Raw genomic sequence first — 13,708 nt, 5'->3', positions numbered from 1 at the left:
CAAAACTAAAAAAGTTAAATTCTGGAGATGTGATAATCATTATGCGATTAACTATAAAGTGGCAAAGCAAAGAATTACATAATATTTAGGAAAGGTATAAAGGGGGAAAAAAACATCAGGAAGCCACTTGCATCTTGAGGACAACACTGAGCAACTTAATACACCAGAATGCTTTTCAACTTGTGTCTTTCAACAAGTGTCTTTACTCTTCAGCCACTTAAAATGGTTATTTTTATATGTGAAACAAAATATCCCAGTGATACAAATGGATTATCAAACATTTGTTGTTATGTGTCTAGTTGCCTGCGAATCAGAGCAACGCTATGTACAGAAGCTCTGAATCCTGCCCTGTCCTGAGCCAGTGACACTAATTCTGACACAGTAATCGCCTTTGCCCCAGACACTGTATCAATCTCATCTCTCCTGTGCTTTCCCTCCACCATTCCAAAGCATGATGTCCTTCTCCAAGAACCTGTCTCTCCTGGTCACATGTCCGAAGTATGTGAGACCAACCTTCAAAATCCTGGCCTCCAAAGAGAAGCCTGGTTTCCCCACTCCAAGGCTGACCTGTTTGTTTTCTTGGCAGTCCATGGTATGTGGAAGACATTCTCCAGCACCACAACTTGAAGGCATCACTTCTTCTTCTATCATCTTTTGTCACTGTCCAACTCTCAAGCATAACAAGTAATTGTGAAGACAATGGCCTTGATGAAGTGCACCTTAATCTCTAGACTGACATTATTGTTTTTCAGCATTCTGGAGAGGTTCCTGACTTCAGATTTTCCCAATGCAATTCATCTTTTTGATTTCCTGACTGCTGGTGTTAAGTGTGTTGACTGTGGAGCCAAGCAACCTATAACTGTTAACAACCTCAACTTCTTCTCTATCTATCATGGTGCTGTCAATTGGCCCATTGGTGAAAATCTTTTGTCTTCTTGATGTTAAACTTCAATCCAAATTGAAGACACAGTCCTTGACTTTCTGAAGGAGGCAGTGCTTCAGGTCTTCAGTTTCAGCAAGCAAGGTTGTGTCATCTGTGAAACATAGTTGTTAATGAGTCTTCCTCCAATCCTAGTGCCACATTCCTCTTAATAAAGCCCTGTTTCCCGAATGATCAGTTCTGCTTATCAAATGAAAAGGTATGAAGACAGGATGCATCCCTGCACCCTACTTTCCTGATTATGAACCATGCAGTGTTTCTCTGCTCTGTTCTGAGGACTGCTACCTGGTCCAAGTACAGGTTTCACATAACTACAAGCAAGTGTGTCGGATTCCATTTTCCTCAAGATTAGCCAAAATTTGTTGTGATCCACACAATCAAATGCCTTTGCAAAGTCAATGAAACACAGATAGACATTCCTTTGGTACTCTTTGCTTTCTGCCAAGATCCACTGTTGACATTGGCAATAATGTCTCTAGTGCCACGACCTCTTCTAAACCCAGCTTGTATTTCTGGTAGTCCTCTGTCGATGCACTGTTCCAGTGATTTCTGGATAATTTTCAGCAGGATTTGGCTAGTGTGTGATATAGTAATACTGTTTGATAAGTTCCACACTCTGTCTGTTCACCTTTCTTTGGAATGGGAATAAATATGGATCTCTTCCAATCAGCTGGCCAAGTAGTTGTCCTCCAGATTTCTTGGCACAACTTAGCACATCCAGGATAGCAGCTGTTTGTTGAAATATGTCAATTGGTATTCCATCAATTCTTGGGGCTTTATTGTTTGCAAAGTCCTTCAGAACAGCCTGAACTTCCTTCTTCATCACCATTGCCTTTTGATCATATGCTGTTTCTTGAAATTCTTCTGTGTCAGTCACTTCTTTTTAGTTCAATGACTCTGTACTTCTTCCATTTTTTTTCCCCGTGAATCATTATATAGAGAAAAACTCTTAAACTCAAGAGGCATGAATAAAAAAAGAAAACAAAAGGACTAACTGGCTTTTACTTTCCCAGAAAGATAAAGATAATGGACATAAGTTAACAGTATTTTCAATGTGCTATGCACCATGTTTGATGGATTACTTTAACTACTTCTTAAAACAAGCCAAGAAAAGTTAAGCAACTTGCTCAAGATCACACACTTTCAAGAGAGGCTGAAGTGGTGTTCATAATCTGTATCAGTTAACTCCAGACCTAAGTACTTAATCTTTAAGGACAGATGAAGGTAAATGTACATTTACCATTTTCTTTGTAGAGATCCAAATTCTGTTTTAAACATGAAAAGTATAGGAAGAAGATAAGGAATTTAAGAACCATAATTATAATTTTTAATAACTACTGTTAGGCAAAGGCAAAAGTAAAAGCACTTAATTGTTTTACATAGAAAGAAATTAAAGCCCCCAAAAAGGCAAAAAACTACTCATGTATGTAGAGAAGTTACTGGCAGTCAGTAATAAAATTCAAATGGCTTTAAGAAATTCTGAGTCCAGCAGATCATTTCATCACATAATGTGTCACATTTGAAAGTGATATCACAAGGAAAAACGGTGAAAAGCAAAGCTTTTTATCAAACTGTAATAAAAGCCTCTATAAGAGAAATTCATACTGTAAAACTCTCACATTAAATTTGATAAGCTTTGATGTTAATACTTTATGCATGCTACTAGAAGATGTTATTCCTTGGAGAGAGTTGTTATGCTTGAGAAGATGGATGTCAGACAAAGAGAGGAAGACCTTCAATGAGATGGAAAGACACAGTGACAACAGCAATGGGCTCAAGTGTGTAAGAAATGTTAAATGAAATCTTAGTTTTATAAAATAGTATTTGGATAAAACCAAAACTGGCTTACTCTGCGATAACAAGATATCCACAGGAGGCAGCTGCATGTAATGGTATCCAGCCTTCATTATCAGGTTGATTAATATTTGCTCCATTTTCTACCAGAAACTTTACCATATCAGCATTGTCATCAATGCAAGCCTAAAATAAAAAGAGAAAGTATAATTATAAAAAACTCAATTAATACTCTAAATAATATATCAAGAGAATTAAATCCATATGTTGCAGCTTTCACAACGTAAATATTCTCCACAAGTTAGTCTGCTGCTATCTTTATTCTAGTACCATCAAATAGGTCAAACAGAACTAACTGTAAGAGTCCATGCTTGGTTAAAACCCTGAACAACACTGTTTGTGACTAGATTCTTTATGGTAACTCAACTAGGAAAACTCACATTAAAATATAAATAACATCATTACCACCTACAGCAATGGTTCTCAAATGTGATCTGCTGAGGAAGTCCCTGAGATCTTCTTCAGGGAGGCAAAGACATCTACATGATCTTAAAAATTATGCTAAGCTGTATCCCTTTTCACCGTGTTGACATGTACTGTGAGGGTACAAAAGCACTTGTGGTTGAATTATACAGTGATTTTTCTTTTGTTTGTTTAAGTTCATTTTACTTATGAATGTCCTTGATGAAGCAGTGAAAATTACAAATTTTCTTAAATATTGACTTTTGGGTATGTTGTTGTTGTGTGCCATCAAGTCAGAACCGACCCATAACTGACTTTCTAGTGGGTTTTCAGAGGTAGTAAAGTGCCTGGGAGGAGACTCATCCTTCTCCCATGGAGCAACTGGTGAATTAGAACTGTGTGCTTTTCAAACTGCAGCACAGTTTCTTACAACTAGGCCACCAGAACTCCCTGGTATACATCATTTTAATATTCTGTGGAATAAGATCAAAAGTATGCATAAAGCCTTTCTGCCACACGCCAAAGCATGATGGCTATACTGAAGAAAAGCACTTAATGCAACTTGTGTGCAAACAGCATTAGCCACCTTTTCCATGGAATTCCATTTTCACTTGAAAAAATGAGAAATTACTATTTTAAATTCTTTTCTAGCAGCCATTTTCTTGTAAGTGGACAATGTCACCAATAACTAACATGCTACCAAATGGTAAAAATCATACATTCCAGAGAAAATAAATTCATAAGTAAAAATGTTATTTAACACAAACTATGTATTACTGATTGAATAAAAAAACCAATTTGTTTTGTACCATTCAGTCAAATCACAGTAAAAAAAGAATAAAAATGTTATTTACGTAATATGTTATAATTTTTAAATTAATCACTATACATATTAAAAACCTGTTTTTAAGTCATTTTTCCTAATAATCCCTACTTTATTCTTTGTTAAAGACTTGTTATTCTCCATAGTACATAAAGTCCTTGGATAGTACAAATAGTTAAATGTTTTTGGTTGTTATTGTTGTTGTTATTGTTAAGTGCCATCAAATCATAAACAACTCATAATGACCCTATGAACGAAAGACCTGAACACTTGTATAATTTGCTAAAAAAAAAGTTGGAGGTCTGAGTTCACCCACAATAGCCTCAGAAAAAAAGGTCTGCCAATCAATCTACTTCTGCAAAATCAGCCACTATCATACATACATGAAGTCGTCAGAAGTGGGCATCATACTCAAGAGAAACTGGTGGTACTACTATAATGTTAATGACAGTGGTCAATGTCACTTGCTTGTTAAGCAAAAAGTTGACAGCTTGAACACATGAAATTTGGGGGGGGGGGGGAGAAGGATAAGGACACTAGCTTCTAGAAGTCAGCTTCCAAATGGTCTCAGAAACCCTATGTGGTAGTTCTACTATGTCTTACAGGGTCTACCTTTAGTATCATAATGTCAATTATATATAAATGTTGATTTTAGTGGGTTAGGAGAAAAAGATCACAGAGTCACAAATAATCATGTAGGTGCCATAATGATACTTCATAGAATGAATTAAATTTAATTGGATAATTTGTTTTGTGTGTGACTGAACACATGTAAGAGTCAAGTTTTGAGAAATACACAGGAATTCAATTAGTACCAAAAAAAGCACTGAGCAAAGGCCCATGAAAAAAAAAAAAAAAATCATGGAATAGTTTATAAAATACGTTTAGATTTCAAAGAAAAAAAATGCATAGAATAAAGACAAACCAAGTCATACAGCCATGTGCAAGATCTGAAAGCTCTAAAAAACAGAATTAAGGCCAGCGAATTAAAAGTACAAACAAAGGCCAGGAAAAAGATCTGAATTTGATGCAAAGATGACCAAATCTGGTTTTAAAGGTTGATGGGTTTTTAACTATTTTCTACCTCAAATACCAACAGAATGTGCTACAGTCAAATCAGTATCAAGAGGCTTTCTCATTTTAGCTGTCAGGAGAAGTCAAAGAAAATATGTTAGCATTTAGGAAGATAGTATTTGAAAGGATAGTCACAATTTCTAAGTCAATCAGTATTTTGACACAGTATTTCAGTAAGATTACAAGAAGCAATGTGATGAAGAAAGAGACTGAGCTGGGCCATAAAAAGTTACTTAAAATGGAACCATATCAAGGGATAGTCAGAAGACAGTGTGCAAAGCTTAATGAATTGGACTGGGGTGAGAGAGCACGGTTTGAGTGATAGGAAGAAGTCATTAATGGAGATAAACATCACAGTTGCCAGGACTATGCTGGGCAAAGAAGACGAGGCTTTTTAGCTTTGGATATGCTAGATTTATAAATGTCTGTAATTCTATTTATTTGGAAGCAGGAGTGGCATCCAGAAACTATGAACTTGGATATATGTCAATAGTTGTAGAGGGGCGTCAGGCTTTTTGTTACAGAGTCACTTTGAGTCATGCTCGACTTGAAGGCAACCAACACCACTACATCTATTTATGTCTTAGTCTAAATGCTAGCTGGAGATTGCAAATCTGGAGCCTTGAAAATAAATATGGAATGCTGCTGTTATGTGCCTTTGAGTCACCTGCGACTGAAAGTGACCCTGTGCACAACAGCTCTGAATGCTGCTCTATCCTAAGCCAATCTTATAGTCTCCGACACACCTACCCCCATTACCCCAGTCACTGAATCAATCCATCTCATTGAAGGTCTTCCTCTCTTGCGCTGTCCCTCAACCCTCCTAAGCATGATATCCCTCTCCAAGGACAGGTCCCTCCTTGCAACATGCCCAAAGTATGTCAGACAGAGCTTCAGAATCCTTCCCTCAAGAATCTGGGTTTCATCCTCTCCAAGAAAACATATGGAATATGAAAGCAAATTTGGGGATTTTCTCAGTTAAGGTAATAATAAAATCAATGGAATCTGAAATCATCCAGGGAAAACAGAAGTAATCATAAAAGCATAAGAGAATGATTAAGATTAAATTTTAACTAGTAGATCTTAACTGCAAGAAAAAGAAATTTGTAGCATTTTATTTAGTCGCCAGTTTGAGATACAAAGTTTTCAAGGAGTTTACAATCTAGTACACCAAACACATACGCAGAATATTATGCTAAAAGGTCTATGTGAAATACAACTCTAGGGATGTAATTACCACAAGAATTTTTTTTTAAAAAAGGCAACTAAAAAAGGAGCTCTGGTGGCCTATTGGAAAGAAGCTGTGCTGCAATTCCAAAAGCACCACCAGATGCTCCATGATCCATGGAAGAAGGATGGGCAATCTCTGCATGATTCACTGCCTCTGAAAACCTTCTGTAGGGTCAGCTATTGGTCAGATCAAATTCAATGGCAAATAGCAACAATGAAGAAGAATGGTGGTGTTCAAGGAATATGACCAAAAGGTGGTCTAACGACTAGAGGATATGCTTAAGAGATTACAGGATTCAGAACTGAGCCTTACATGCTTTCCAATTTTTCAAAAGTGACTCATCTGGCTCATTGTGGGGAAGGAGAAAATTTAACATAATGGAATGATTATTCTCTAGGAAATTTAAGGGCTTTTTAAAAAAAAAATAAATTTATTGTGTTTCATTCATGTACTTTGTTTTTCATTCCCTCCCTCCCTCAACCCACCAAACTCTGTGACATCATGGTTTTCTTCGGTCCCACTCTCACACACACACCCCTTAGCACTTTGTATCCATACACATATATCTCACTGGTTATCTTGGAAATTTAACTTTTTTATATGGTTTCAGGTTAACATAAGAAACATCAATAATCTTTAACTATCAAATAGGCTTGTTCTTTTCTGTCTAGAATATTTTTTAATTCTTTTAGTAGAAATTAAAGTATAAAAAAGCATTTTCACAAATATGTATTATAAATGATTCTCAAATTTGTGGCATAAACTGTCCAAACTGTTCTGAACATTTATGAAGTACACGCAAGACAATGAGAAATCATGCCCACAGAAATACTGTTGCTGAAGTGTTTGCTGCAGAGGGTTAAGGACTGCACCCTTCAATATAGATTGAGGCTCAATGTCAAGAAGACAAAGATTCTCACCACTGGATTGATTGGCAGCATCAGGAAGGATGGTGAAGAGATTGAGTTTATTCACAGCTTTAGTTTGCTAGGGTCCACAGTCAACACTCTTGGCAACAACAGCCAAGAAATAAAAAAACGCATCACAATGGGAAACTCTGCTGTTAGGGACCTCTCTAAAGTACTCAAGAGCAACAGTGTCTCTCTGGCGACTAAGGTGTGCCTGACACAGGCCATAGTCTTTGCAATGGCTTGTTATGCATCAGAGAGTTGGACAATGACTACCGAGGACAGAAGGAGAATTGATGCCTTTGAGCTGTGGTGCTGGAGAAGAGTATTGAGGGTACCCTGGACTGCCAAGAAAACAAACAGATTCATTCTGGAGAGGGTTAAACCAGGCTACTCCTTGGAGCCAAGGATTCTGGGGCTTCGTCTGACATAACTTTGGACATGTTGTAAGGAGAGACAAGTCCTTGGAGAGGGACATCATGCTTGGTAGGGTGGAGGGACAGCGCAAGAAGTAAAGACCCTCTATGAGGTAGACTGACTGGGGTAATCAGGATGGGTGTGTCAGAGGCAATGCGACTGGCACAAGATAGAGCAGGGTGTAGGGCTGTTGTACATAGGGTCGCTACGAGTCGCAAACAACTCGACGGCACATAACAACAACAACAATATCTGTTGACAACTGTTAAAACAGGTTTAGGATTTTCTTCAATATTATTCTACTCATGTTAGTTACTGATAATGGATAACTTTTGTATTCTGTTCAATCACGTTTCTCTGGAATGGACATAAATAAGGATCTTTCCATTTTCCAGTTGGTTAGCCAGGTACTGACTTCTAAATTTCTTCCAATATCACAGCAGAAAAGACAAGCTACCAGAGTAGGACAAGCTCACAGATGAGTAATGGCTAACAATAGTACTGACTGACAAAATTTTACTCTAGAAGAAGAAACTAAGCACATTTTAAATAGTAAGTGCTAATATGTTTCCATAAACAAATCCATAAGTACATGATAAAGGTACTATTTCTTTTCTTAAATAATTATTCAAAACTTAAATTTTATTACTCCTCATATTACAAGGTAAATAGTTACAGAAATATCAAACATTCCTTTCAGTCGTCATTTTAGTAGAAGCCACACCAATTAATGATTTCCAACCAAGATATCTACACAATAATTAAGTTTTAAAAGATTCATTAAGAAAACCATGAGGATTACAATGTTCTTTAATCAATTTTTACACAAGTTGATTCACACAAAGTTTAAAACAATGCAGAACAAGGCAAAAAGAAGAGCTGTTGAAATATAATTATAGCAACTTGGATAAAAATAATTATAGTCAATTAGCTAAAATGCTTATAATTTGACCCTATTAAACACAGCTAATTACTGTTTGTGGCAGTGTTGTGTACAATCAAGTTGAAACTGACCATCTAGCAGGTTTTCAGAGGCAATTTCATCACAAGAGAGGACATTGCTCATCTTTATCTGATGGAGCTGAACCACAGCCACATGGTGGGCGTAGCACAGCTCCTTACCACTAGGCCACCAGAGCTCCGTAATTATTGGTAAGTAGCAAACATATTGAAGGAGTCCTAACAGCGCAGTGGTTAAGTGCTTGGCTGCTAGCTGCAAAGTCTCCAGTCTTCTGAATGAGCAAACACAGGTTAGAAAAACATTTTTTAAATTAAGGAAAAATTAGTGATTGTTTCTTAATAATGAACTCTCCTAAGGAAAAGAAATATAAGTACTGCTTTAACATTCATACTTCACCAAAGAAATAGAAAGTATTTGAACTAAAGTGCCAAGAAAAAGCAAATAATAAATATTCAAAGATTATGAATCTCAAAGAGCACATTTTAATTTTATAGCTCTGGTCTTTCTAGGGAGCTTTGGTGGTCTAATGGATACAGTAGTGCCCTCAAGTCAAAGGCAGGAAGTCTGAATCTACCAGTTGCTCCTCAGGAGAAAGATGGACAATCTCTTCTGTGATTTACTGTCTCTGAAAGCTTGCAGGAGGGCAAGCCATGAATTGGTTTTGACTGGCTTAGTAGTAAGGAATTATGCAGACAATGCAAAGGTATGAGGCTCTAATCCACCAACTGCTCTATGAAGGGAAAAAATGGGTATTCTCCTCCCATGCAATATTTTGCCTCTAAAAACCTGCTGGAGGGTCAGTTATCGGTTAGTTCCAACTAGACAGTACACAACAACAACATCATAAAGACAATTAGGTATTTTCTTTGGAGACTTACTAAATACTTTTTCTAGAATTTATTTATACTATTTAGGGATATAAAAATTTGAGATAAAAATTCAACTTTTAAAATTTTTCTGCATACTACACACAACAAAATCGAGTTATCCATTCTAAATATATACCCTTGTTTGCTTGAAACACAAGGTCTGGCATAAAAGTATATAGTAAATACATGTCAAGTGAATCAAAATAAAATACTAGTTTCTCCTAAATGATTATTTAAAAACCTGGTGTGTGGACATGTATATAAAATTATCTAGTAATGTGTGAAACATGCCTTAATTACTGCTTCATGTTTATCATGCTTTTCTCCCTAATAGTTCTTTATAGTTCTCACCAGTGGGAGCTCTGGTGGCCTACTAGCAAGAAGCGCTGCAATCCCAAAGGCATATGGTTCGTGTCTATAAGCTGCTCCATGGGAGAAGGATGGGCAATCTACTTCTGTGCAACTACCTCTGAAAATGTGCAAGAGGGTCAGCTACGAGTTGGTTCTGACTCTATGGTCCACAACAACATAGTTTTTTAAGAATAGAAACTACATGTGTATCTTAATGTTGTTTTTGTGTACTGTAGAGTTGGAATTGACTCACAACTGACCCTCCAGTGGATTTTCAGAGGCACTTAATTGCACACAAGGAGACTGCCCATCCTTCTCCCAAGAGGCAGCTGGTGGCCTTGAACCACGTGCCTTCTGGATTGCAGTGCAGCTTTTTGCCCCTAGGCAGCTAGAGGTCCCATACATAATACTTAACATGTTGCCGCAAACGACAGCAAATGTATTTCTAAGCATTTCGTTGATGAACTAAAATAACTTATCCATGTCCTAAAACCCTCTGCCAATGAGTTGATTCCAACTTCCAGTGACCCTATGGGACAAAGCAGAACTGCCTCACAGGTTTTCCAAGGTTGTAAGTCTTTAGACTGCCACATCTTTACATATGTATAAATCTAGTTAGGAACAGAAGATAAACAATAAAGAAAATACTTAACAATTTAAAAATGACAGTATTAATAAAACGCAGATAGGTGTGTAGAGATAAGGACATTTTTTTCAGAGAAAAGAAATTTTAGCCAGGTCTTACTAAGCTCTAGAGACAAGTTAAGAGGGAAACCATAGGTAGGCATTTTTCTTGCTTCTTTTCTAGAAATGGACCCGAACTAACCTTGACAGGAATGTGACATTGACTACATACAGTACTGGTGGCACAGCACAGATCAGGCTGCCCTGATGGGTTGGTGGTAAGAAGCTGCACTGCAATCCTAAAGATACAGTTTTAATCTACCTGCTACTCTGTGGGAGAAAAATGGGCAATCTCCTCCTGTGTGAGTTACTGCCTCTGAAAACCCACTGAAACATGAGCTGTGGGTCAGTTCTGACTCGATGGCAACCACCAGAAAGTTTTGGCAGGTTGACTCAATCAGTCACTCTAAGGGAAAAAGGATGGGCAGTCTCCTCCTACAAAGATGTACAATCTCAGAAACGTGATGGAGGGTTGTTACAATTGAGAACAACGCAGGACAACAGTGGAGTTTGGTTTCTTATATATACCAAAGAGAAAATGGTTTCATCTCAGTGTAAGAAATAAAAGCTGCTTTTCACAACTTCATTCAATTAAAACAAAAACAAAATATGTTCTTGCAGAAAATTAAGTATGCTAAACCTGACAAAAGATTAATTTATAGAAGGGTATTTCGGGGCACGAAAATACATTCACATTATAATTGTTAAAGGGACACTAGAGGATGATCATATGTTACAAAGGGATGCTATATATGGGGCTCTTAGTTTGACATCACAGTACTGACTATCCTATAAACTATTAAAAGAATAGTAAGTCTGTCTTGGAATATCTAAGCATCAGTGTGTGACCATGAGAAGTGTCTATTTTTAAAAATGTTCTTGTTTATCAAGGCAGTTGTAAAAGATTTACTTTCCAGAATCAAGCCCACCGTAACACCAGGTTTTAACAATCTAAAAATTAAAAAATTAAAGTTGGAAACCGCAACAAAAAGTAAGACACTCTGGAGGCCTAGTGGAAAGAAGCTGCGCTGCAATCCCAAAGGCACACAGTTCGAGGCCATCAGCGGCTCTCTGTGTGAGAAAGATGGGCAATCTCCTCCAGTGCTATTAAAAGCCTCTGAAAACCCACTGTTGGGTCAGCTATAAGCCGGTTAGGACTTTATGGTACAAAACAACAGTAAAGAAAGTGTGTCAAGTGTGACTACTCTAATTCATAAAAAGAGTATAAAAGTTTGTGAATGTAATAAAGACTAGCTTCCTTCCATTCATCACTTCCCAAATTCTTGATTTTCATTACTTTTGGCTCCCTCACATGTCTGCCTTTTTTTCTTTGTAAATTTTCATCTGTTTGACCTTCACACAGATGAATTTTTAAACTGTAAAAAGTAGCTAACATACGCAGAAATGAAATTCATTAAAATCAATGTTCTTCCTACTCTTTGTAATCCAAGTCTGGTGCTTTTGTTGACTGGCTACAAATACTGTGAAAAGTCTACCATGACTTTATAAATACATTAGCAAATCTAGCCCTTATGTTTCGATTTAGGGTTTATTCCCATCCATCATTCCCTGACACATGGCAACCACATAAAATGTTAAATGCAATGTTAAACCTAAAGCCTCAAAAAGGAGTTCAGTTCCCAAGAAAATGGAAAACTTTCTCAAGAGCTTAAATGCATTAAATTAGTACTGTTAAAACAATACACGGAAGATTTACAGCAACATCTGGAGGTTCCTTCTAATGTACCTATACATAGAACCATAGAAACTTTTTATATCACCTAATCATTTTATGCCCTTTTAGATTTAATGAACAAAATTAAATTGAATAACCATTCCACTCCCCATCCTCTATTATTAGATAAAAATACTTTCTTTTTACAATTAGTTTTAATAGTCCAGATTTCCTAGGCCACATTTAAGGAAATCATCTCTACATGTTGTTGATCTTCATCTGGTACATGAAAACTCCAACACATATGATATGGGCATTCATCCTTCTTTTTCCTTTTTTTTCTATTAATTTTAATGAAAGTTTACAGAGACTTTGGATTTCCATTTATTCATTATTGCACTCTTCTCCCTGCCCAACCTCCCTCCATTCCCTCTTCTCTTTGAAAAGTAAAAGAAAAATCCTTTCATTGTTATATAATCGCTCCCCCAGGTCTACTCCATTATGCAGCCTTCGTTCTGGATTCTTGTCATGACAGTAATACTTAATCATATATCCCTTTCATTTTTTCCCCCTGAAAGCAACAGCTTTGCTTTTTTAATTTTTTAAAATTTATTATTAATTTCAATGAAAATTTAGAGACTTTGGATTTCCATTCATTCATTGTTGCACTTTTCACCCCTCCCACCCCTCCCCCCAGGACACTATCCTCTTGTTGTTATGTGCCCTCGAGTCGCTTGCGACTCAAATCGACCCTATGTACTACAGCCCTAAACTCTGTTCTGTCCTGTGCCAATCGCACCGTCTCTGATACACCCATCCCAACTACCGCAGTCACTGAATCAATCCACCTCATAGAGGGCCTTCCCTCCTGCGCTGTCCCTCCATCCTACCAAGCATGATGTCCATCCTTCAAGGACCAGTCCCTCTTTACAACATGTCCAAAGTATGTTAGACGGAGCCTCAGAATCCTTGCCTCCAAGGAGCCGCCCGGTTTGACCCTTTCCAGGATGAATCTGTTTTCCTAGCAGTCCATGGTACCCTCAATACTATCCTCTTGGAAAAGCACAATTCTTTCACTGTTATATAAACCCTTCCCCAGGTCCACCCCACTATGCAGCTTTTGCTCTGGACTCCTGCTGAGGATTATTTTTTTAAAAATGGTTCTATGTTCTCTGTAATTGATTGCAATGTATTTTGGACCAGTAAAGTATTAAAATTTTTGTTGGAATTAGTACAAAGAGGAGTGAAAGTGTAGGGAACATGTCTCACCTCTTGAGAATTGGATTTGTGTTATGGATGTTGTTGCTGGGAGCAGTCTCCCCTTTAAAAGTCTGTAGAGAACAGATAACCCCCATGCTATCCTCATTTTTTAAAATATTATTATTAATTTCAATGAAAATTTACAAAGACTTTGGATTTCCATTCATTCATTGTTGTACTTTTCTCCCCTCCCAACCCTCCACCCCAGTACACTACCCTCTTGGAAAAGTAAAAGAAAAATTCTTTCATTGTTTTACAA

General features: G+C 37.2%; 1 protein-coding gene across 3 annotated transcripts in view; it reads right to left on the bottom strand.

Moving 5' to 3' along the window:
• The window catches only part of PPP1R12A (protein phosphatase 1, regulatory subunit 12A), a 176,724-nt gene that overhangs the window by 113,609 nt on the left and 49,407 nt on the right, over positions 1-13,708 (bottom strand). For all 3 annotated transcript variants that reach the window (XM_006882545.1, XM_006882546.1, XM_006882547.1), the window contains exon 2: positions 2,790-2,920. In XM_006882545.1, the coding sequence (XP_006882607.1) occupies positions 2,790-2,920 (131 nt within the window). The remainder of the gene's footprint in view (positions 1-2,789; positions 2,921-13,708) is intronic.

Source organism: Elephantulus edwardii, unplaced genomic scaffold (assembly GCF_000299155.1).
Source record: "Elephantulus edwardii isolate Elephantulus edwardi_28Jun2011 unplaced genomic scaffold, EleEdw1.0 scaffold00021, whole genome shotgun sequence".
Taxonomy (NCBI): Eukaryota; Metazoa; Chordata; class Mammalia; order Macroscelidea; family Macroscelididae; genus Elephantulus; species Elephantulus edwardii.
The sequence above is the reverse complement of the archived record's forward strand: the minus strand, read 5'-3'. Positions and strand labels throughout refer to the sequence as shown.